Source organism: Periplaneta americana, chromosome 12, assembly GCF_040183065.1.
Source record: "Periplaneta americana isolate PAMFEO1 chromosome 12, P.americana_PAMFEO1_priV1, whole genome shotgun sequence".
Taxonomy (NCBI): Eukaryota; Metazoa; Arthropoda; class Insecta; order Blattodea; family Blattidae; genus Periplaneta; species Periplaneta americana.
The window spans coordinates 142187101-142214314 of NC_091128.1; the positions used below are offsets into that span (position 1 = coordinate 142187101).

At 34.1% G+C, this 27214-nt stretch overlaps 1 protein-coding gene across 3 annotated transcripts in view; it reads right to left on the bottom strand.

Moving 5' to 3' along the window:
* The window catches only part of Moe (moesin), a 221519-nt gene that overhangs the window by 13811 nt on the left and 180494 nt on the right, over window positions 1–27214 (bottom strand). For all 3 annotated transcript variants that reach the window (XM_069842153.1, XM_069842152.1, XM_069842151.1), the window contains 5 exons: window positions 16465–16587; window positions 8183–8334; window positions 4355–4438; window positions 3653–3799; window positions 1297–1557 (listed from right to left, as the gene is read on the bottom strand). In XM_069842153.1, coding sequence (XP_069698254.1) covers window positions 1297–1557; window positions 3653–3799; window positions 4355–4438; window positions 8183–8334; window positions 16465–16587 — 767 coding nt within the window. The remainder of the gene's footprint in view (window positions 1–1296; window positions 1558–3652; window positions 3800–4354; window positions 4439–8182; window positions 8335–16464; window positions 16588–27214) is intronic.

Consider the following 27214-nt stretch of genomic DNA (forward strand, 5'->3'; position numbering starts at 1 on the left):
CAAACTTCCTACACTGTCTTTGTATGTAGTGGTTCACAGACAGCATATAATTGTCAACCACTGAACTTCAAATGTTGAAGCTTCATTGCACACAGCATAACGCAATTTAACATAAAGAGGAATGACTTAAATCAGAGTTTCTCAAACTTTTTTGAAGCATATTTTAATACGAGTATATTTATATATGTTTAAATAGAATTAATTAATTAAAATTAATTAAATTAATTTGATATTAGTAGTAACTAATTAAGTTAATGTTAACAGAAGAAAATTCATTTTCGTTTTTTTTTTTAAATAATTTAAGGCATTAGAGTTTGGATAATCTTTAACTAATTAACTAAAAAATAAATAAATGTTGGTACTCGCATCAATGAGATGGATGAGCCTGCCAATTCTTGCACAATTGTTCTATATTTGGACGTATGCTGGTAAGTTTAAGTCAGAGATCGTCACATACATAGAGTCGATTTTGGTGCTTAGTTTTTATTAGAGTTAGTGATGAAAACCCTTTCTCACACAGATACATAGAAGCAAACTGAATTATAATCTCTAAAGCACCATTGTACAATTCATTATGTTCTCTTTTCACTTGTGATGCAGTTCAGAAATTAACCATATCTTCCACTTCGAATTTCATTTTAAGTACGGTGCCATTCGAGAGTTCAATTAACTGTTCACTTTCACTCAAGTTTGTTATTTTCAATATCACAATGAAAGGGATCACGAACCCATGAAAATTCGTCATATTTACTTGGAAAATAAGTTTCAAATTGTGACTTCAGAATTATATTATTGGTGTACAACATACAGTACATGACCATTTCAATGTGCAGACTGGGTGTTGGCAAAACTATTAAGAAAATCATAAATACCTGTAAAGGTTCGATACTTTGGTCCTCTTATGAATTCAAGTGGTCTCTGGCTGGGTTAAAGGCGCCAGATGTGCAGGGAAAAGATGACTGGAAACACCACGTTCATAGTGCTTTAAATCCCTTTTTTTTGTTGCTGAGAGTAGAGTGGAAAATCGGTAGACAGGTAGGGTAATAAATTTCATTAAATGAGAGTACTGGGAGAAAACATGAAAGGCAATTGCCATGTATCATTTCCAAACTCTGAGATTTTCAGCTATAGTGTGATATGCAATTAGTTTGAATTTTATTTTTTCTTCTGTCTTTTTTGAAGGACCACAAGGGCAGAACTCGAGGACCACAGGTGGTCCGCAGACCATAGTTTGAGAAACGCTGACTTAAATCTATATTTGTAAATTTCATAACACTAAATCAAGAAATTACGTACCTTTGTTGTTGTTTTGCAATCTTTTCTTCACGTGCCTGAGCCTTCATCTGCTGGACATCAATGGTGTCTGGTTTGCGGCGACGCATATACAGTTCATGGTTACCCATACATAAGGCCAAGATACGTTTGTTGATGCGCACACGTGGTGCAAAGAACACAAAGTCTGGTGCTTTTTTATCAATGGGCTTAATGATGAATTTCCTATCATTGAAGGAAATATTACGGATCTCTGACCAAGGAAAACCAATCTTTGGAGTCAATCTGCAAGAAAAGATAATTTCTGTGACTACTTCCACTTAGATTCATAGTCTAAACTTAGTCTGCTAACTATTCATTACGAGATATGAACCTTTAAATACCTGCAAAATTTATACTACTACTAAAAAAACAATGTTTATATTTATAACTGGTCATTTGTTCAGACAGTTTCTTCATTAACAGGATAGTTGTACTATCAGTATATAAATAGAAGTAAATAAAGTCACGATTATTGATTGTATATTAACAGTTTAAGATTCAAAACTTTTAAAGTACTGCCTAATTTCACTGTATTTATGCCGATCATTCAATGTAATAATCCTTATAATACCGGTATAAGTCAGTCATCACCAAAACTATACTTCAGCTATTAAAATAGTCATATTTGGACTTCCCATACAATCCTTCCAGAATTTCTTCCTGTTATAAAACTAACATTAGGGGTGTGATTTTCTAGCATTAACAATATACGCGAAATGTGTGAAAAACTTAATTTTAAGCATGCAAAATGCTAATTCCTCAATGAAAGTCTAAAATTAAGTGAAATATATCCGTGAATTTTCGCGAAATTCATAGGAATCCACGAAATTACTTCATAATTCCGATATAATAATAGTATATTCATGAAGAATTCACACGGAAAATTACTTTCTTTCAAATAGTAGGAATTTTCTTAGTTATAAAATATACATGAATATTTCTACTATTTCATCATTCACCATTACATGCAATTGGCATCTAGCAATGATGTACGCATAGTTTCAGGGAGAACTTCCAGGGCGCAGCACAAGCAGACGACAGTCATTTCTTTTTCCCCACAACTGATTTCATATGATCAAGAGGAAAGTCCAATGAAATTGAATTATGAATTTAATTAATGATTCAGACAATTTTCTGTTAGTCTCAATGGGATTATTTAAATAATAATTAAAACAAAATTTTATCAAACCATTTTAATCACCTAATCACAAAAATCAGGAAAAAATAATCGTCATAAAATCACGCCCCTAACTTAATTCTTTAATGAAGTATCTTTTTGGGATGGGAGGCATGAAACTACTGAAGAATGAAGTCACATTCAGAGCAATCAATAGCTTCTTTCCTCCAAGTCTCTGGTAGACACACACATGAATCAAGCCTAACCAAGTCACACCGAACACTACACGAAATTATTCGTTTTGAGACAAAATTTACACATTACATTCAGCAGCAGAAGTAACTAAGTACCACGTTTTTCGCACAAGACAATTCTAAAAAAATTACTTACCAGGGGCGATTACTCAGGGCATGCTATGCTTGCTGCGCAAGCCCAATATTTTCGTAGAATGTGTATTTCTCAAAATGGCTTTATGCACATTAAAATTTATTTTGATTTTTGGAATACTGTATAGGCATAATACCAACCACAGGTTGCACACCGCAAGTATCGCAATGCTTGCTCGTTTCTTGGAGCTACAGGAAAGACGTAGAAATAGCGAGAATATGATGCGTGTGCAATTACCTTCCTCCTTGGGCCGTCCTAGGCGCACATGCTTCTGTTATGTATTGTTTGAAGCTCTGGTCCGAGAGCTACACCAACGACTATTTAACGTTGCACAGATCAGTATTGACAGCAGGAATGTGCTGTGATTTCCGAGTGCAACGTAATTGTATGAGCGGAATGCATGTGTTAGCTGCTGCATGTATTATTAATTCTTAAACATTAATTTGAAGTATTGCAATGAGTTCGGAATTGTGTGTTATTGAAACCTTATTATTAAATCCATTTTCCCGAAGGACTATTCAAGAGAAGACAGACATTAAAGATGATATGTGCGATCGTTCAGTGCAGCTCAATACAACAATGTGCATTGGTTGGCAGGGTCGAAAAAATTAAATAAACTGTTTTGTTGGCCAGGTTTGTTATATTATATCGAACTTCTACATCTGACAAGGGAATATGATCCCTGACTCATAATGATTTCATAATTATAAAATAAATTATTTATGTGGGTCTGATTATTTTTATTAATTATGAATTATTATATCCTCCCATCTTCCCCTATGAATAAAAGAGCAAGCCTAACTTTCCTGACTAGCATTCGCCCCTGTTACTTACTTATCATCCTTTTCATAAATATTAAGTCCAAGGGCATCTACACCAAGCCACAGTTCTGTTCCTTTTTTGTTACGAATCTCAAAGTAATTGACTCCATACATTTCCAGATCCTGTGCAATTCGCAAGTACTCCATCATAGCATCTTCCCTGTAAATAAAAAAAACGTTAAAAATTTATTAACGTATTTATTTACTATACGACATTAAATTATTCATCGTCACAATCGCAAAGATACTCCATCATCCAATAATGTTACACAATATTGCCATTCCCAGTTGGAAAACAGTAAAATCAATATCACTTTTATTTTAAACTGCACTAGAAAAATACTGGGCCAGTTATTTTCTTATACTACTCTACAAAGTAACCGAAATGATTATTACAACTTTTGTCGATTTTTCAATTGAAAAATTGAAAAACAGTTGAAACTAACTTCATACAGACTAACAATAGAGTATTAACTGTACTCACACTGTCCTGCAGAGAGAAATTCCTAATATATAATTTTTTTAATGGAAAGCGTAATGACAATCCTGTTTTATAAAAAACACACAATCTGTTAACAATGAAAATTATACTTCCAATATCGGATAGATTACCACTATTATACTTTCCATGTAATAAAAAATGTCGTGCTCAACTTTCTCTTCCTTTCCTTTAGAAATGGTAGTTAAAAAAAATTACTGTGCCAAATGTACTAACCTGAGCATTCCTTTATGCTCATTCCACCACGTTGTAATGCTCTGCTCCCACTCATCTCGAGACATCTTGTGTTGATCCATAACTCTGGAAACGAACAATTAACTATGAAAATGTTCTGTATTCTTTAATGTCCTCCACCATCCGAACACATACCTTCCAACAATTTTTAAAAGCATTCTTCGTATTATAGCAACAGTGACACCTTTCAATATAAATTATAATAAAACAAACAAATTAAAATAAAATCCTTCAAAACTTTGTAAGCCAATGACAATGACACCAGTTATTACTAGTTCAAGTTGGTGGTATTGAGTTTCCTTGAATTGGGGATCTTTTTGCAGTAATCCTAATTTATTTGCGACAAATTAAGTAGAACAAAGATAAGGTTCCAGGGGATTATAAAAAAGCTTACAGAGCTCAGTCCTCTTTAAAAGTCTTGCTTAACAATTCTCACAGTAAAATTTATTTATATAGGACACACAAGTGCATACTTTGTCAATAATACTTAGAGAATTATGTTTGTTAAGCATCTATTACTGGTCTTTGATGTGTAAGAAATGATGAACAATAAATGTGTTATGGATAAGGGAAAGTACTAGCTCACAATACCTACAATGTATCAGTGTGCGATTTGAAGAACAGGAAAGAAAAAAAAAAAAATGCTATGTTTTATTTAACGATGCTAGCAACTGCAGAGGTTATATCAGCATCGCTGGATGTGCCAGAATTTTGTCCCGCAGGAGTTCTTTTACATGCGAGTAAATCTACTGACATGAGCCTGTTGCATTTAAGTACACTTAAATGCCATTGACCTGGCCTGGGATCGAACCTGCAACCTTGGGCATAGAAGGCCAGCGCTATACCAACTCGCCAACCAGGTCGACACAGGAAAGAATTTAGATGTTAATAGAACAAGACCAGAAAAAAAAAAATCTTAGTTTCTATAATAGGGATGTGGTGGCTACATTAATATATGGTCTTAAAACTTCAGTGATAGAAAACTGAACTCACTCAGAGCAATAGAAATGCAAATTTTAATACTCCTCAAAGGCCGCACCCGCCAGAAACTACACTAGCACGAGGTTATACCTCCTGAATAGAGTTCTGTCCATTATGCATTAAAATCTTTACCTTTATTGGCGATATAAACATTCTTAAAATGGCTTGCTTTTCGTACTTTCATTTTATAATTAAATACAGATTAATATTTATTATTCCGAGCTGACTCATCTGAAGATAAACATTTTTTTTTTTTTTAAATATCCTAAAAACAATAACCTGTGCATAAAAGAACATCCTGGGGAGGGGGGGCAACTTCCCAAAATAACTTCACCTTACAGTGTGACTATGTTCTTTCACTTATGAAGTTTTATGATAAAAAATTTCATTATTCTTAAGCATGCCTTGAATGCACTGCTTACACAATAATTATCTTAAAGCTTTGAAGGACCAAGAGAAAAAGTTTAGAACAGAATTAACAAAATTTCTCCATTCTCATGTTCTCTACTCAAATGATGAATTATTTATACTTGTGAATTTAATAACTCTGCTTACTATTATTATATAGTCTATTTGTAATTATTTGTTGTATATCTATGTATGTGCTCGCATGTGCATGCACACACACACTTTTACCACATTTCAAAGCTACAATGTTGATGTAAGATCTATGGAATACAATAAATTAAAAGGAAAGGAAATATTTTAATGTTCATGACTCAGGAGAGTATGCAGGCCAAAAGTCCTCTACCAATCAAACAATCAGAGTTCCGTTCGTCAAGGGAGATCCTGGCAGTTCAACTCAAAACAAATGGCAGCACATCATACAAAAACTGCATGTGATACTGCAGTCTATAACGAAACATCTTCCAGTAATGTTACGTTACTATGTCACAATGAAGTCTAGAGCTGTGTCCACGTTTAGGTTCACAGGAACTCGTTTCATCTTCAGAGCCAGTAGAACACACTCAAATACTGCCAAAACCTTTCAGACATTGTTTACAACAGCAATTTTCAAGTGCCATGGCACAGTAGTGTGCTATAAATGATCTGCTGGTGTGCCACAAGATATGTTAAAATTTTATGTTTTATTTAACGATGCTCACAACTGCAGAGGTTATATCAGCATTGCCAGATGTGCCAGAATTTTGTCCCGCAGGAGTTTTTGCATGCCAGTAAATCTACTGACATGAGCCTGTCGCATTTAAGCACACTTAAATGCCATCGACCTGGCCTGGGATCGAATCCGCAACCTTGGGCATAGAAGGCCAGCGCTATACCAACTCGCAACCAGGTCGACCGCCACGAGTATGAAAGTAGTGAAGATTGTCATAGGAAAAAAAAAGTGAATCTACAAGAGTGAACTTTTAGCAAATGTGGCACAAGTCAATGTTCAGTAACCTCAGTGTAGATGTGCGATCAGCAGAAAAGAGAATGACTTACGTACAGCCAGGATTGCTAGATCGTACAAACCTTGAATTGAATTGAATTTGTATTTAAGGGAGGGGACACTACGACCCATTACTGCAACTTTATATGGTCTATTGCACTGACCACCAAGCTTAGTGTATTCCCAAACTCTCACCACCTGACCACTGCGTATCCAGGTTCATAGCAGGCAACTCCAATCATCCCTAGGCCAGTCACCTGCCAGTGTTCAGGAAATGCTATGGAATAACAGAATGGAGAAATGTTGACGGAATAATGTAGATGCCTAATATGGAGAAACAGAAGAACTACGAGAGAAATCCCAACTGCGACCTTTTCTGCCGCAAGTGTCAGTATGGACCAATCTTAAAAAATATCTCACTCTACTAGTTTTTTTTAATGAAAAAATTCACCCTTAGTTAGGAACCAAAGGTTTACATTATACAAGTGTGCCACATGTTGAAATAGTAATATGCGTTACAAGAGTGGTATGTTGAAGTTTTCATGTTCGAGGAAAAGTTTGAAAAAGCAAAACGTAGTTGAGCTTTTTTAATTTCCGAGAATTGAAAGAAAACATACCGCTCGTGTATCGTACATTATTTTGTGCGAAGATCGTTTATTATATACCTGAAAGAGGAATTTCTAATTAGTTGCAATGAAATCTCCATCTTGGTTTCTGTTCAATGACGGCAAATTTGGAAAACAAAAATACCTATCTTCAACATTGTTGCTTTAAAATGTTTTCTGTGTTTACTATACTCCAGCAGGCCGTGATATACGTCTGTCTTCACCCCCCCCCCTCAGTCTATAAATGCGAACTTAAAACAAACTGTAAGGTTATGTAATGATTTATTTTTCATTTTAATATTTTAACAATATTATTTATATAACATATTGCAGTAATAACATCGGCATCTGGAATCTTGTTGATTTTTTCACGGCTTCCTTCATGTTACTTGCATCACGAATGCAGTAACTTTAGTGGAGTTTTAGAGTATACTTAATTTTTGCAAATATTTAAAAACAATAATTAACAGTGCAATTTAGGTGAAATTGCAGTGGTTAGTTTCCAATTTATAATTATTACTATATTGAACGTCTCTAAAAATAATATATTAAAAGCCTAAAGCAGTAAAATCAATATGTCAGTTAAGCGGTAAGAAGAGGAAATTGTTATGTGTCTTAGGTTGGGAATACTGAATGTGGAATTTTACATTTTCCGCAGATTGGTTTTGTGCGTAAACCAAGGAAATACACACGATCTCGAACAAAGGTCTATAATGATACATGGTTTGGGATCCTATAAAATGGAATGTTCAGAATAGCAGAAAACTTGTTTTAAACTAACGAGAGAATAGATGTAAAGTAATTCGTAATCAGAAAAATAACAATGAGACTTACCTTTGTGGCAACAAGCGATCATTTGCAAGAAATCCTGAATTATGAGTGGCCTTCATGAAATCTCCATGACGAGCTTGAACAGCATACGATGCCAGCAGGACAGATGTTTCTGGAGGGCAATATATCTCGTCAGAGAGAATGGAATTTTTCACCTGAAAGTAACATCAGAGATTGGTTTATTCTGAATTGCTACAGAGGCAGTTTAGAGTTGTCTGATTTATACAATAGAGGATGACCCCGTCAAATGACCTCAGGAAGAGTTAAAGAAAAATGAAAGAAAAAAAAAAAAAAAAAAAGGGAGAATTAAATTCATTGATCTAATTGAAGTTAAATATCTGACCTATCTCTAACTTTAGGTCGTTTATTTTTTACGTTCAAATTGGACAATTAATTACCCCATTTAACTTATTACATCTTGTAATGATTGATGAGTACAGTTCATATAAAGAAATATGTAACCACCTTATGCGTACAATATACTGTGATTGTATACACTCTTTAAAACATTAAAATTACATCACTACATTTCCAATATTCCAGTTTCTATAATATACTTTTTTCCTCCAAATAATAGCAGTACAGGTGTAAAAATCCTTACACAACAAACCACCACCATTAAGACAAACTGTTACAATGATGCTTACAGATGTTAAAAACTATTACTTACTACTAAATCTTCCTCCGATTCCTATCAATTCAATTTTATAATTATCTTTTCTCTATCTTTGCCATTTATGCATTCCAATTATCACACTAAAAATACTAGCATAGGTACTGTTTTGTAACATAGTTAACTAGCATACATACATTTTCAAGTAAATATTACCCAAGAAAACAACTCCAAAATTGAACCAAATTAATTCAAAGCTGTGTCTATGGAAAGGCAAGACTCAACCGCATAGCATAAGCAATTACCTGATAATGATGATTAAAAAAATTATTAGTAGACTAGCCAATACACAATGAACGCTAGTTCCAATCCCAACTAGAAAAGACTTTTCTCATGAAATTTCGGCTAGTGAAAGGACTGATGCCACCCAGCACTGCTCCTCAAATATTAATTGTCAAAATTACAGATGCTATTCTGTAGGACAAATTAATAAAACCTTAATATTCTCATAGCTAGCAATGCATATTTCTGTACAGATTACTGTGCACTTAACTGCGGAATCCCGGCCAAACAAGTCACTCAGCTGAGTGCGCCCCTTGTATAATGGCAGTTGACTTGAACATTATGTCAACATATATTCCTAACTTGGAGTCAGGCCACAAAGGGAAAAATTGGAGGAGGAGAGTTCGGTCCGGTGCTGTGGATTGAATTCTGCATAGCTCAGTGGTCAGAGCGCTTGGTACGTAGAACCAAGGACCCGGGAGCGAATTTTTCTCCTCAAATATTAATTGTCAATATTACAGATGTTATTCTGTACGACAAATTAATAAAATCTTAAAATGCTAAGGGAGCTAAATAACGGAAAGTTTATTTGTAATGCAATTTAAAATATGGCCTCAAAATTAAAAATTTTAAGCTCCCCTGGCAAAGTTAAAACTGTTTGCACCATCATCATGCAGCTTTCATGGAATAATTAGGCCACTTGTTGACTGTTCCAGCCTCACTTTTCCAAAAGTAATTTCCTGAATTCTCCCCTTTTGTATAAAGCTTCTTAAAATTCTGGTAGTCTTTCTAGACATTGTTTATACAGTAGAACTTGGTTATAGCGACCTCGTTTTGTGACACACCTCGCCTATAACGTCAAATATTCTGTGGTCCCAACTAATTTCCCATAAGATATATGCTTTTCTACCTTGCTTAATACGACAAATGTATGTGCGTCTACCTCGCATATAACGTCATTTTCAACCTCAGTTTGGAATACAATTTTCTAAGAATCACAGTATTTTAAGAAATATTTTGTTGAACTCTGGCAAATTCTTTACTGTCACCTTCTATCATAGACCTTTGGAATGCAGGCAGATTCCCCACCCCATTTAACCCGCCCAAATTCATGCGATATTAACAGTACCTGCGTACTGTCAGTTTTGACAGGAAGTTTTCACTAAGTGCACGCATTTGAACGCAGTATGGCCATTAAAAGAAGTGAGTGACACTTTAGAAGCCATTAGAATTGTGAACATGTTCTATGAAGCTAGGGGAGGGAGCAGTGAAATTGCAACTGAAATAATGAACATAGAACGTAATTTAGAAAATGTGAATTGGGCAAGTAGGAGACAACAGAGTAGTTGTTTTCTAATGCCAGGCGTTTGACAAAGTCATTTGACCTTTTGCACTCCAATATTTTTCAAAGATATTATCATGACTAGCCAATGAAGCACAGATTTTGAGATGTTGGAGACAACAGAGTAAAATGACTGATTACTTCACTCCTAAGTAAAGAAGTTTGGCGAGTAATGAACAAACTGTTCTAATACAGAATTCTGTATTTATAATTCTGCATTTTATTGTGTTCATGGTATGCTTAAAAGTGAATACATAAATCTAAAATAAGCCTAATTATGTTTATTATTTTTCATTTTCCACCTCACTAGACTGATAATATGAATCTCGGTTACTACGACACTCGTTTATAACAACATAATTTTTAAGGCCCCTTGGATGTCGTTATAACCAAGTTCTACTGTATGTTGAAACCATTTTGTTGTATAATTTTTTTTTTTCAATAGTTGTGTAATCCATACAAGAGTAAAATAATGGTAAAATTAAAAATGTATATTTCTGGAAGTCCAAAGAATCAAAATAGGTAGTGTTTGTCTACACTATATAACTTCTCTAATTAAGAGTGTATAACCCAAGTCAACAAAAACTATCTACATATATTCAGAATAAAATGGCATTATTACAACTTAAAGAACAATTATTGCCAAAGAAAATGTTAATTGCTACAATATCTTTCAGATTAATGACAGTGTCCAAGAAAAGGAGTACCAAACTATGTCCACACACGATGTGTGGAAACTATTTATGTTACACCATGTTCAGAGAAAATCTTGTTAATCTCAGATGTTTAGAATCTGCTAGACTTTCAATAAATATTCAAACAATGAAAAATGTAATTTGCATTACATACATGATTTTTATTTGTAGTCATACTAATTGTATTCAATTAGAGTCTGGGTGGGCGGAAGATATGATCTACTGGCCTTAGCTCTGCCAGATTAAATAATAATAATAATAATAATAATAATAATAATTATTATTATTATTATTATTATTATTATTCCATGCATTTGTCTGGTGTTCCTCTTCTTAACACCTTCCTTTCCAATCAAAACGATCTGACACTGGTAGTACGGTAAGAATGAAATGATCCACTGCACAATTAAAATACTGAATCATACATTTCCCGTAGCAAAGAATTCGTACTTGATATAGTTATCAACTTCCTGGTCTTAGTCACGACAATGTTAAAAACTCTATGCCGTTTCACTAATCAGAATGAAGTTTATGAAAGCAACCATAGCAAGCAAGAAAGGAACATCAATTAGTGAATTTAAATTCTAAACTGTGAACTTTGATATTTCTTCTACTTTTAAACTTAAGTTTCTTATTCACGAAAGACTTTCATACTAATCATGGTTTTATTAATATCTTTCTTAAATAAAATTCAGAGAAACTAGTTTAGATCCATGTATTTAAAAATTTTTCTTACCCTCCCTCACCTCTTACATTGCACGAGTCTAACATTTTTTGTATATACTGCATACAAGAATTACTAGTTATTCAATTTGAATAAAAAAATCATGAAGTTCAAAACATACTATTATCAAGTTTTCATATTTGGGAACTAAAAAAGTGAATTTCCAACAAATCTCTCTGCAGCATCACAAACTACACTTCGAATAATGAACTAAGGATAAAACGTCATTAAAAATCTGACCTTGGAAATAATAATAATAATAAACATAATTATTTCAACAGACCCGGGGGGGGGGGGGGCGGTGGGGGCAACAGTTAATGAATTTACAAAGTGTACATGAAGAAAATCACAAATAGCACTCCTGACTGCAACAACGGGAATGTATCCAAGAGGAGTGTCCAGAGTGTCCGGACACTGTCTTCAACTACTGAATCGTTGAGACCTGCTTTGATGAACTTCAACCCTGACAAGTATGTTAAATCTTGGTTGCTAAAAGGCAGTCATGTTGCAACAGATGTAATATGGAAAGAAAGATCAAGGACAAAATCCTGTGAAAATTTTTTCCAATACTTTGGGGGTTTTTTCTGGTATGCAGTACCAGTACCTTTCCTCCTTTAACTTTTAAAAATTAACATTTCTGTCATATAATGGCAAAACTAATCGTTCAATCAGCAGTGGATACAAACAACAAGTTACGATTCCAGGAAGAATAAGGTGCCTACAACAATGCACCCCTAACTCAGGTGTATTATAAATCTGTGTAACTTGTAAATTTTTTGAGTGCCACCATCTTTTTCATAGAAAAAATGCACTGGATACCAGTATGTAATTTAGTAAATGCCTTTGTTGCAAATCAATTTCTTATGTTCGTAACCCAAAATGAATCAGATTATACTAACATGGATTTAATTTACATTTCCTCTGAAATGTGCATTATGATATGGAAATAAATAATGGTTATTATGTTCTTAATATTTTATTTTTCTCAACTCCGTTTAGGCCTCGAATTCCTGGTGCACTGGACAATATTATCTTCCCCTCTGCTCCAATAAATTTTATACAGAGTTTCATTGTCTTTTTCTCTAGAGAAAAAAAAAAAACACTGGTTGTGAAGAAGTGTAGCCCTGACAGTTGACGAAATTTGTAGTGCGACATACAGCACAAGTTTCATAACTAGCACCAAGAAGTTCATGCATTTGCATATATATTTCCATTGCTTGTAATTAATTTCTGATTAATTATCTTTACGACTCAACTTTTAAGCTTATCTAAACAAATTTTATGTTGCATAAATTTGCATATTTTGTTTTTTTTATAAATGTATAATATTTCATATTTATATTACTGTGGTACATTTTCGCGTTTAAGCTCATTAAAGCTGATTTTATATTGCATAAAAATGCATTTTTTGGATTTTAAAAATGGAATAATCATATTCCATTTGCCAGAAAAGTGTTTAAAGTTTCGTGGCACACCTAGCGAATCTCACAGCATGGTAATGTGCCACCCTCAACAATAAATAAATATAAGTTTTAATCTCGTCTAGTTTGACTCATGTTATTACATTTATTGCTCATTAACATTATTATTTATTACTCATTTATTAGTGATATCAAGAAATATAGAATTACATTAGTGCATATTCATTGGCATATTTTAAGAGGTTTAAAGGCATATTTACATGCGCATTTACTAGGTTTCTAGGGCATGAACTTCCCGATCCTATTTTATTTTAGTTGGTTATTTAACGACGCTGTATCAACTACTATGTTATTTAGCGTCATGAGATTGGTGATAGTGAGATAATATTTGGCGAGGTGAGGCTGAGGATTCGCCATAGATTACCTTGCATTCACATTACGGTTGGGGAAAACCTCGGAAAAAACCCAACCAGGTAATCGGCCCAAGCGGGAATCGAACCCGCGCCCGAACGCATCAGACCGGCAGGCAAGCGCCTTAACCGACTGAGCCACGCCGGTGGCTTCATAACATATCAATTATGTATCTGATCTGAACACATCAAGAAAAATTAATCACAAATCAATTGTAAGATAAGATGTCGACTGATGTACTGCATGTATGTTTCGTCAGCAGTGCCAAGACTGGTTGGAACCTCGTTAAGTGGCAGTAATAAGACAACTGAACATAAACCTGGTATCGCCTCTACGAACTTCAAACATATACTAAAGATGAAAGAAAGATGCTTATTTTTAATTGTATCATATGGAAAGAGGTTACAGGTTCGCCCTTGAGAACGCAAAAAGGATGCTAATGCGCTCATTGCCATGTCCTTCTACTTTTAACAGAAACTGTTAAATTTCCTCCCGACAGTTTCCCAACAACAGAGTTCTAAACACTGCATACGAACGACTAACTTGTGATGTGCTGCTGACACAGATGCCAGCACGTTGCAACAGGTTTGAGGTCAGAGGGGAAGAAACGCGCAGCTCGAATTCTTGTCTTGTTGTTGGCCGTGATCATCCAAGATTCTGCACGACAGACTAGTTAGTGGACACAGTTCGATTAGCTAAACGTTCTGTACTCTGAAAGAGTACAACTTTTTTTTTTTCGTATTGTATTGTATTTATTAACATTCCATGGTATTCATACATTGCTTTACAGCTAGAATATGGAACAAGTCAAAAAAACTTAATACTACTATAAAGTCTAAGGGTGCTATGCATAGACATTTCGCTAGCCCGCACTACGAGCGTGCTACATAGCCCCAGCTATCGACTGATTAGCATACTTGTACAGGATTCATATCATATCGCTAACACTGGTTTATGAATAGGAAAAACGTTAGTTCGCTGATTATCCACCGGAAGCCCGCGCTAAGAATATCTATGAATATGGCCCTTAATTTATAGTCACAGCCTAGATGAAATATATACAGACGAGATTTACAATATAGTCTACTAGTACAACACAAAGTTTTAGTATCAATTTCATGAAGTGTTATTGAATGTCATGAATTCACCTACAGAATAGAAGGCGTGAGAAATTAGGTACTTCTTTAATTTGGCCCTAAATAATCTTATGTTTTGAGTTTCATTTTTTATATCTATAGGGAGGCTATTAACAATTTTTACTGTCATATAACGCACTCCTTTTTGATAGCACGATAGACTTGCCGATGGAGTATGAAAGTAATTTTTTTGACGTGTTTATGCTATGAACTATTGAATTAGTTACAAAGTTTTCACGATTACATACGAGGAAGATTAATGAAAAGGTATACGGACAAGCCATGGGCATTATTTGTAGTTTTTTGAAAGTAGTCCTACACGATTCCCTAGATTTGGCACCTATCATTATTCTAATTACTCATTTTTGTAATAGAAATATACTGTTACTATCTATGGAATTTCCCCAGAATATTATTCCAAAACTCATTATCGAGTGGAAGTACCGGTATGTAAAGTATATTGTTTTTGAGGTATTGATATTTACTATCTTTTGCATAGATCTAATAGCAAGACAAACTGAATTTAGTTTGGGGGTAATTTCTTTAATATGATTTTTCCAATTTAACACATTATCGATTTTTAAGCCAAGAAATTTGGTTGTTGTTGTTTCTAATAGGGATCTATTGTTAATTATTGCGGTAGAAATTTGCGAGTTTGAATTTGCACAGGATTTAAATTGAATTATGTTAGAGAGGGAAGGCTCAGTTTTCAACAGAAATGAACAAATCCATTAAAAAAACATGTATTAAACAACTTTGCATATTGTTAAAATATTCTTCAGAGGAAGACTTACAATTTAATGAACGTAAACAAGAAATGCCGAGAAATTACATGTTGAAGTCGAGTTTTGCAAAAATATTACTGCTTCAAAGAGTTTTCAAAAACCATACATCATAATATACTCAATGCCATATACTATGACCAAAATACTAAAATTAGGCCTAATAAGTCAACTTGAAACACTAGTCTTTCATGGGTTATAACTTGCAATGATCTCCAAATAAATGTTCGCGTAGGCTTCCGCGGCTGGTGTACATGGTGTGTGGATAAGCTTCAGGGCTTCTACCGCGTTGTCTTGGTGTTGGTGGCTGATCAGACGCCAGAAGGAGAATCTACGACCTATCACCGCAAGTACTCCCCCCATCGAGACTATATATATATATATATATATGAGCTCGCAGACTATTTCCTTATCCAACAACTGCTCTGAAGATGACCACAACACATCGGTCGAAACGTCAGCCACCAACACCAAGACAAAGCGGTAGAAGCCCTGAAGCTTATCCACACACCATCTCCAAATAAAGCTTAGCAGAAAAAGAAAAAAACTCGAACAACGAGAATTACAGTCAACAAAATATTGGATGTGGTTTCTTTAGCCTTCAGTCTATCTGATAGTAGCTGTGCAGTATCCGTATGGAAAATTACTTTACATCTACTAAAAATGGACAGAATATTTAATTCTGGCACAAGTATTTAAAGCTAGTAATAAATTTGATTTTTACACGATACACCAATATATTTATAGGACACTGTCTTTGTAGGAGGAATTTGAATGCTACCAGAAACAACTGCCTGAAAAAAAAAGAAATGTATTTATATACTTCCAATTCTTTAACAACTACTTGCACCACAGTGCTGCTGCAAAACCAATCAATACCTGCAAGTAGAAAAGACGGAGGGTGATGTCCTGAATAAGCTCCTCTGCCACATCTTCAGGGTAGAATTTGGCACGGAACTTGAACTGGAGTGGGTTCTCTTTCTTAACATCTTGGCTCATAACCTGAAACAAGAGAAACATAGCAGCTTATTTAACTCAACTGTTAACTGTACATCATTCCGTTACATTTAATTTTTATTTGGCAATTCGTTTTTCGAACTTTATGCATTTAAATACAGAGTCTAATTACAACACTGACTACTTATGGTTAGCTAGAGCAGGACAGAAAGAAGGAAGTTTCGTAATTATTTAACAATCTATTAACACTAATAAAGTGCTCAAATATTTTTAAAACTACAAAATGTAATTAGACGCAAGTTATGGAAAATTAAAAATTCTTTTACGAAAACAGCTTTGAAAATTTCTTTTTCTATATTATAAATATATTAAACTTTTATTTCCAACTGTCATTCGAATACTTCAGACGTTACATAATTTAAACACAATCGTGATTCAAGGCTGTTCACATTATTCGCTGCAATAATTACGGAACAATACAAATCAGTGTTCCATATTTTTGATACTAAAGTCTTCAGTATCGTAATTCATTACAAATGTGTTACGTTTCATCTAAGACTAAAATCTTATTATTACCGAGTTATATATATTAACTATTAACGTGTGTTCAATACATATTCCTTCACTCTAGTATTTAATATTTCACGTGAAGAATAAACAACTTTACAATCTATCTTTTTTTTTTAATTACACATTTTAGTTACAAAAAGTTGCACGAGAGTGGGAACAGTAGAAACTGAGTTATCAGTTCACAATAACTCACCTCCGACTTACATTTAATTTTACGTATTTAAGATGCAATAGACGGCAACATGACATTTAAACACATTAGTGTAGACACTACACAACTCTAATGGTACCGATCTTGATTTCCACTAAAGTGTTTTCTCGTGATAGCGACTTCTCTTCAAGATTTAATCGATTTTGGATCTAAGAGTCACTTAAATGTAGTTCGTCGCCATAATATATCGGCACGTTTAAGGGTAAAATATCGAGAAATTAAGGGAATGCGTCGTTTCATTACGTTACTTCAGCTTAAATTACGTCAATCTAAACGAAGAAGAATGACCAATTTTACGAAAATACTATCCACATTTTCTTAAAATAAGTCATATGGTAACATGAACTTCAACACATAGCTTCGTCTTCCGGATACATGCCTAGGTTCGCCGGTTCAAACCCGACCAAAGACTGATTGAAGAGCGATAAAATCCTATGGCTTCCTTCGGCAGTAAGTAAAGCTGTGGATCCAGTGTCCCAGATTTACGGCTGGTAAAATAAACTTCTCCAATAGAGGGCTCCAGGAAAAAATTATCGGCCATTTCTTGTCCACTTTGAATTTACACACCGAATTACCTTTACAATTGAAAGCGTAATTAAATAAAACATTGTTACATAACGCAATAAATCAAATGGTGGAATGATACAAGTTTTCTGTAAAGACGACTCGACCTGAAGATGCCAATATAATTGGCGAAAACGTTTGTCGTTGAAATATATGTAATGTTACTTTTTGGTATAACATAAATTTTAATGTATTTTTCACTGTTAAGTATTGATAATAGTAAGTATTCTATTAATTGATATTGTACTTAACGGACCAATATGCCATTGAAATTAAAAAAAAAAGCCGCCTAATTTTACAAAGTTCCAAATACAACACATTGCGCATGTGCAATAAACAAGAGCGCCTAATTATATGTTACTTGTGGACAGTCTTGTGAAGCTTATTGCCTGCATTCATGAGGACTGCTACCTAGACTGTCCACATTTTATTTCCGTATCTGTACCATGATACTGTTCAGGAAACTTAATTTCTGTAACTTGTACAATGAAACATCTCTTCGGGGTAGGTCCGTAGGACATACTTTCTTCCCCGAAATCAGCTGATTATTCATCCCCCATTTGCTACTGTCCGTTTCTTTAAATAAATGCAAATATTTGGTTATGTAGGTGTATATGGCAGAGAAGTTTATCCAGCAAAGATCCAATTGCGTAGATTATAATTCCTATTTTCACGAAGTTATCACAATCTCTGCCTGAATGAAAATTCGGAAATGTGTGGAGTTTAGAATCAGGAAATATATCCGGGAACTACAGGGTGTGTATCAAACTGCAAGACTCCTACTTAAAACTTCCCCTTTCTATTAAATGATAATCACGTGATATCCGAATTTCACAATAATCCCAAATTCCAACGCTCAATGTTTTTCCGTACATGCATCATTAATGAACTATAATATTACGTATTTGCATAACCTCAATTCCTTCAGAAATATCATTCTGAACGTTGAGTTCCTACATTAACTAAGACAGTTTATATACACGAGAAAGACTTTTGGAAACTATTTTTTTAACACTGATGGTAAGCATTTTCGCTATTTAATTTTCTAGCGTAGCAATATTTTGACTGGGTATGAAGTTTTGAAAATATTATATCTTGCAACTGTTTAGGGCTAAAACCAATACTAAAACAACAGTACGGCTTCGATAACTGTAAAAAAGAGGCTACGATTAAGCACCTCCATACTTTCTAGTATTCTAATTATATATTTGTACAATTCAGAAAGCAATTAAATACGTATGTAAATATTCTTTTAAACTGCAGATGAAAAATGAGTAGGGACTGTATTTTTGATGAAATAAAATGGGCTATTTCTGTTAAACCTGCTACTATTTCGTGAAATGTCAATTAAATGTACCATGTTTAATGTAAAACTTTGTTACCGACACTTTCGCATTAAAATATAGCCTCCAGTGTATAATATACAGTATTATTCAATGTTTGCTGCAGTCGACTACAGAAATCGATTTTCGATAACCATAGCGTCCGTTATATTTGTAATATTCGTAATATTCGTAAGTATGATCATGTTTCCCCGTCTTTCCAAACTCTGTCTTTGCTAAGGCTAAGCGATCGACGAGCCCTGCATTCTCTTGTTCTCTTATTTCAAATTCTGCGCACCGCTACCCCAATCTATTTGGCTTCTCGTTTTCAAAATTTATCCGCATATCATCAGCTAAGTACAAGATCTCATCGTAACAATTTACTCATTATACCCTGCCACAAGACATCTTTATATTCTTCATCCTATACAGTTTCAGTTGCTAGAAATTGGAACTCGCTTCCGAGTGATATAAGGGGGGGGGGGTTGGACAATAACTTCATTTAGGTCAAAATTACATAAATTCTTACTTAACAGATGAATTGCTGATTAATATTTGTTACTTATAATGAAACTAACATCTGTCCATTCTTATTATTATTATCATTAATTTCTCTAAATAGATTTACAAAACCTCTAATGGCAATTACATTAATATTCTCATTATAGAAATAGAAATATATATATTCTCCCTGTAACATAGTCCTAGTAAGCTTATATTAAATTAATTTTCATCATTTTACTAGCTATCTCAAATATTAATTATAATTCATTGAATTAAATTAGCTCATAAATTAAGTTACTACTTTACCTTATAGATTTATCTAAATTTAAATAAATGTGTAGTGAAGAATATTGCTGGAGAACCTTTTAAGTGTAGTGTAAATATTTGTAATTTAAATTTATGTATTGTACTGATTAAGGCTGATTGAGTGGAACAGAGAAGGCCTTATGGCCTTAACTCTGCCAGCGAAAATAAAACATTATTATACATTATTATTATTATTATTATTATTATTATTATTATTATTATTATTATAGCGAAAATAGAGAAATACTGGTGTTACCAAGCAATTGGCAAATTGACAAACAAAACTCAAACATTTTTAACAATACTGAATAAAATGTTGGTGCATATTTCGTAGTTTTTGTGATAGAGGGGGCATATTTCGTGGGTATTCACATATTCCGTAGAATAATTCAAATTTCACGTTAGTCGCGAGTTTTGTTTGTTTTGCTTGAATATGACATTGCAGGTATCTAGAAGAGTAAATATAACAAAAGAAAGTACTTTTAGAAAGTACCGTGCGTATCGCTATTACCAAAAATACGGTCCATACCAATAGAACAGTGATTTAATAGAAGCACTAAAAAAAGTCTATCATACTCTTACACGCCAAGAAACCGTATGCAAAATTACTCCTGGATCTATATCTCGGAGGTCTAGATATATTTTCAACAAATTCAACTAAACGCATGTCCATAAATTACTCGGTAAACAGTGCATGCTTATTTCAACATGTGGCCATGACTAAATGAACCAGTTCTCGCCAGATCTAAAGCGTAACACCAAATTACTGTAGTAGGCTATAGGCTCGTAAACACATCACTGCAGTCACCGAAAAGCACCTTTATGTAGGTACTTACAATTTTACACTTCACAGTCTCTGTGATAGATAATCCCTCCAAGATTAGTTTGTTTTCAGGAAAATTAATATCAAAACTCTAAGGTAAACTTGTTAAATTTGCCATAAACCTTCACCTTAAAATATGCGAACATTTTCGAGGTTACGATTAAGTCAGGAGGGGCGTGCAATGGAAAGTTAAATAATCGCTGCTACGAAGTGAGTACGAGATATGGAAAGATCCGAGAAATTGCAAATTTAGTCTTGTCTTGTATATGTAATGAAACGAATTAATGACACTAAACAAATTACAAGTTCTGAAAGCATGGAACTTTTAGAACCTTCTATCGGAATTGGAAATATTCTTTAAGATCCTGTTGAAGTTTGTCTAAGAAAAGGGAAGCACAGTATATTAATACTACTACATACATGTAATATATATATTGGCTATATTCCTAACGAGGCATTTCTGTAGAAATCAACATGGCCTATATGGGTAGGTTGTACAGGGACATCATTTTATTTTTACTTCAACTTTTATTGTACCTGAGTTTTTTAATGTACTTCACTCCCACCCCCTCTACTAACGAAGTTTCAACTGTCCTCCACACAGAACCAAGGCCGCAGTACTGAGATAGTGATTATAACAAGTTTCTGAAATATGTTCGCGTTTTCCAGTGACGAAAACTTCCAATATTGAATCATATTTTCGCACAGGTACTGTCGTCCGTTTGCCTACGTCGCATCCCGATTTCCCCCACCAGCTTCTGCTCGCTCAACTGTAAAGACTAGTGGCTGGGCTGTCTTAGCTCTTTTCTGAGAACATTAATTTCTGTTAGGAATTAATTGGACGTCTACGTAATATTATGCAACTGTTTAAAATAACTTAAATAAAAGGGCCTCGTTAAGTAATTAACTATCACGTGATTCCCCCTTTCTACGATCCTGCGACATAACCACTTGGACGGACAGTAGATAGCATGTCTGAGTAATTTTATCTGTGCGGGTCAGGCAGAAGTGAAGACTGAATTTACAGTACGTAAGGTACTCTTTTATAGAGTAGGTACAGAATTATTTCAACATGAGTTAAATGTGTTTAAATATCCATATGATTATTTTTCATTTTAACTTCATTCTCTATATCTTACGCTGTGCTGTAGACAGTATAATATACACTGCATAATGAATACGTTCGCATGGATAACTCAGTTCGTGAGTAAAAACACTTATTGTTAATACTGTACTGTATTTTGATTAAACAAAACCTAATGAAAATTATCACACTCATCCCTCCTGTACCTAGTGAAGTGATTTGTTTGTATTTTACGCCAGTATCATCGAACTCCAGTCGTGGAAGGAGGTAGCAAACGGTGTTTCCAGGTCTCAATCATTAATCCAAAGGTATAGCCAGGTTAATATTAAACATGTTAGTAAAAATAAAATGATGTCCCTGTACAAGATGTATAACAAAATTGTAATTTGCAATTTAAAAAATGGAAATTACTTGCAACATCACAATACTTTTAGCATACTCCGTATACTACGAAAGTTAGAAAAAAATTCTTCTTCAGAATACTCTCAACCAGAAGGCAAATAAAATTTGCAACCGTAGGTTCCGGGGAGGAAAACCACATGTATGATGCCTGAGGCAATGTGCGTCATTTCATGTGTTGATATTTTTATCAACTTTATGAGGCTGCCATCAGAGCGGATGTGTGTGCCAGAGATACAGTGCCGATCACTTACTGTCTAGTCAAGTGTAAAGTAACATAGACCCGTAAATACAAGATGTATGCAAGTTTCGATGTTCAAAGTACCAGAAAACTAAGCAGTCAACAGATCTTTCAAATAAGGCAAAAAGCTACTGATAAATATATTCAGTGCACGTCCTCCAGTGTCCCACTAAGCCTTGGCTTCACCCTCGCCTCGTGTCGGTCTCTCAGCTGAAGTTCACGCACTTTCTCAGACTCTCATACTGAATCGAAGCGCCAAGTTTTTCCAGCAATTGACTTTCTTCATCTAAACATGTCGAAGCCAGAGAGGTATAATTTTGAGCGCGCTAGATAATGTGCCGAGCACAAGTGACGCTGACGATCTGAAATAGCTCGTTCGTGGGAACATGTGTGAAGAGAACACAGATTTATACACATCACACCATTACCGTTATTTTTAATTAAGAACATCATCGGTTACAAGCTATGAAGGCTCTTGGCTTTTCATAATATAGCTGAAAATCTTGGAAAATTGCTCTCCAAATGGCAACTTCAAAATCTGCCAATTAACACAATGTCTTAAAAGAATTCAGTGGAGTGACTCATCTGAATCATTTCAATTTTTTAAATTATATTCTATCTCTAAATCAGACTTGAACATTTGATTTTTCACTGTCCAGTGTTCGAGAGAAAAAGACACTTTTTAAGATCTCATATCTCGGACTGCAATTTAAATTACTGCACACCCCTTTACCATTTACTTAAGAAAAATGTTATAAAGAATTCACAGAGTTTATACACCACATCCACTCAAGACTGTAGCTATTAAGTGTATGTAAATTAATTATATAAAATCCTAATGCACTATCTAAAACAAGGTGTCTCTCTTTGGGACATAATAGTAATAACAACAATAACTATGTTTGTATTACAGATTTTACTATTGTTCAGTATTTGATGACAGGTATATAGTTTGTAACCGTAAGCAATTTTGTTTTTATTTCTTTACTATCGCAAACCACCTATATATTAGGTGTTTAATTTGTAACCAAGCCAATTTAGTGAATTATCTCTCTACTATTGTTTAAAATTATGTATAAAATCGCAAATTTATGTAATATTCTTGCAATTTCTCTACACCTTCGATTATAATTTCTAATTTTATTTAATTTTGATTTAACTGAATGTAATTATTGCATAACGTATTTAGTATTGTTTACTGTCTATTAATTAGTGTATTTATATTGTAACTACCACCACCACCACTACTATAAAATTATGAATTATCTCTACATAATGTATTTCACATGTAACAAACTACAACTCTAATATACCAAAGGTAAAATAGGGTTTCAATATTTGGATAACAATATCTCTAAATTTAATAAATTATTCATTTTCATAAAAAAATTATCCATCTTGATGCAGTCGAATCCTTTACTATGCTAAATATACCTAAAAATCTTATGCTGATTTTCATTCAATGGGAGATATATTTTATAGTCCATAAATACTATTTTCGAGTTCGTTTAAAAACAAGCTTTTTCTTCTATGCTCTTCACATTTATTTTCTAAATAAAATGCGCGAGACCTTCGATCTAATTATCTTTACGATAGGCTATTTGTAGTTCGGTTCCATTGATGCTATTATATAATTTCATATTAAAGAGTTTCAATTTCTTCCTCGAAGTATTAAAATCATCTGCATAAGCCGAAATATGATAAAATACAAATGCTACATTTCTTTGAAAAATTACAAGGGTTTTCCGGAATAAATGTACAGTATTCCTTCGGTATATTACATTCTGTTTCTTCGTAAAAATTACTTATTTAAAATACCACGTCGTCGTGAATTCTGTGCAAAAAAGGTATTAAACAATAATAATCCGTCAGTCACGACATGGGATGCACGAAACTGTATTGCTGTTAAGAGAGTATTTAAGCGAGTGAAAATCACGTAGTTCGTTTGGATCCTTTTATTGTGCCATACCAAAATACTATTCATATGTATGTCTATTATTCAGAGTAATTTCCTACGTGTGAAGAGTTTTAGTTTCTCTAAAAAGTAACTGTTGGGTTACTTATGCTTCTAAGTTAAAATAAAATTATTAAGTAATGATTCTAACGGCACTCGACCGATTCTTACGCGGTTCTACATCCTACTACATAGGTTCTGTTATCCCACTCAGCGCTTCCGAGTGGTCCTTCTGTAGGACTCAAATGTCACCAATTAACACGGCTAATTAACTTCATTAATCCCCTTTGTTTTTTTAAAACAGTTCCAAAGATTTATTTGAATTTTGCAACGCTGTTACCGACCAGGAAGGCTATAGACGCTAGATTACACTTCATATGTAAATACCTCCACCTGAAACAATGTTTTGTTAGCGATGGGGGATGTTGTGAAGAGCCACTAACACAGTTTCGTTCACATATTTACACGTAAATTTCCATTTCCAATAAATTACAAATTTAATTAGAGCTATCAGATTTCTACAAAGCCACAGTCTAGTATATACAGTCACGAAGCTTGAGTTGTGAGGGTGCTAGGAACAATAGACTGTGCCGGTCTATTTCGCATTGAATGTAATGAGGCGATATTAGCGATCCTAGTGGTTAGCAACTATCTATGGATGCATATTTATTATGTATTGAGCTTCGCGACTGTATATACTACACTGTGACAAAGCCATCACATCGTTTGGGACCTAGATGAAACCGAAAACAATGCTCCAACACTTGATCTAAAACTAGCACAGTCATATGTCGTTATTTCATTTCGTCGTTGTTCCTGCAATAACTCCTATGTGTAAAATGTGAAATTTTTCAGTAGGAAGAGAAAAAAAAAAACATTTATTCTTCTATGACATCAGCTGTTTGTCTATGCGGATGACGTGAATATGTTTGGAGAAAATCCACAAACGATTAGGGAAAACGCAGGAATTTTACTGGAAGCAAGTAAAGAGATAGATTTGGAAATAAATCCCGAAAAGACAAAGTATATGATTATGTCTCGTGACGAGAATATTGTACGAAATGGAAATATAAAAATGGGAAATTTATCTTTTGAAGAGTTGGAGAAGTTCAAATATCTTGGAGCAACACTAACAAATATAAACGATACTCGGGAGGAAATTAAACACAGAATAAATATGGGAATGTTATTATTCGGTTGAGAAGCTTTTATCATCCAGACTGCTGTCAAAAAATCTGAAAGTTAGAATTTATAAAACAGTTATATTACCGGTTGTACTTTATGGTTGTGAAACTTGGAGACTCTCACTTTGAGAGAGGAACATAGGTTAAGGGTGTTTGAGAATAAGGTGCTTAGGAAAATATTTGGGGCTAAGAGGGATGAAGTTACAGGAGAATGGAGAAAGTTAAACAACACAGAACTGCACGCACTGCATTCTTCGCCTGACATAATTAGGAACATTAAATCCAGTCGTTTGAGTATGGGCAGGGCATGTAGCACGTATGGGCGAATCCAGAAGTGCATATAGAGTGTTAGTTCGGAGGCCGGAGGGAAAAAGACCTTTAGGGACGCCGAGACGTAGATGGGAAGATATTAAAATGGATTTGAGGGAGGTGGGATATGATGATAGAGAATGGATTAATCTTGCTCAGGATAGGGACAGATGGCGGGCTTATGTGAGGGCGGCAATGAACCTCCGGGTTCCTTAAAAGCCAGTAATGGCAGAAGTGTATAGGAGATTGTGAATTCTTACATTTTCGAAAGAAAGAAATATAATTACATATAGGAGATTTTATTATTTGATGTCTCACTATTTAAATTATTTAATAGAGCAAAACTCTGAAAATCGATAAATATGTCACATAGGAGTTATTGCCGGAACAACGACGATTTGCTGTTCAGTGTTATCGATTTGAATTAGTCAATCAACGTTTTCAACATTAGCTAATGTATGGTAAATTGAGATGCCCTAATATAATAAAGAAATGCTACATCTATAATAGGGACAGAGAGAAGTTCATTATGACGAGGTTTACATATTAAATTGATGTGCATTTCTGTAAAGAGAAGAGTGTAGGCCTACTGATTACACAAGTGATGTAGCGATGTCATTTGATAGGTATATCGTTATATTTACAACATATGATATTCGAAACTTGATATTATTTGCAGAAGGACGGGAAGGGGGGGGGGAAGTGACCTAGGTCATCAGTTCATTTTTGGCTCAAAGTAAGAGTCATGTTCCGATTTTTACTTAAAACATATGGTCACCCTATTTAATGAAACGAGTTTGTGGACATTAAACAAATTATTCACACTACGGAACCTAAATCGTCTAGGCCAGCGTTTCTCAAACTTTTCTGAAGTGGGGACCACTTTTTTTTTTAAGTCAGAACAGTTCCGCGGACCACCTTACTCTTGTTCCCTTCCAAAGCAAATTTAGCATTTATGTAGCATATTTTAATACCGGTATACTTACATTTTAATGTAGAAATAATTAATTTAATTCAATTAATTTTATATTAGTATTAACTAATTAAGTTAATGTTAATAGAAGAAAATTTCTTATATCGTCATCTGTAAAAACAGAAATAAAAACATTAATGCAGAAACATGCTCGATTTTCAACAAGTAAAGAAGCAATTTTGCACGTTCTGTAATTGGTGTACGACGTACAGTACGTGACCATTTCAA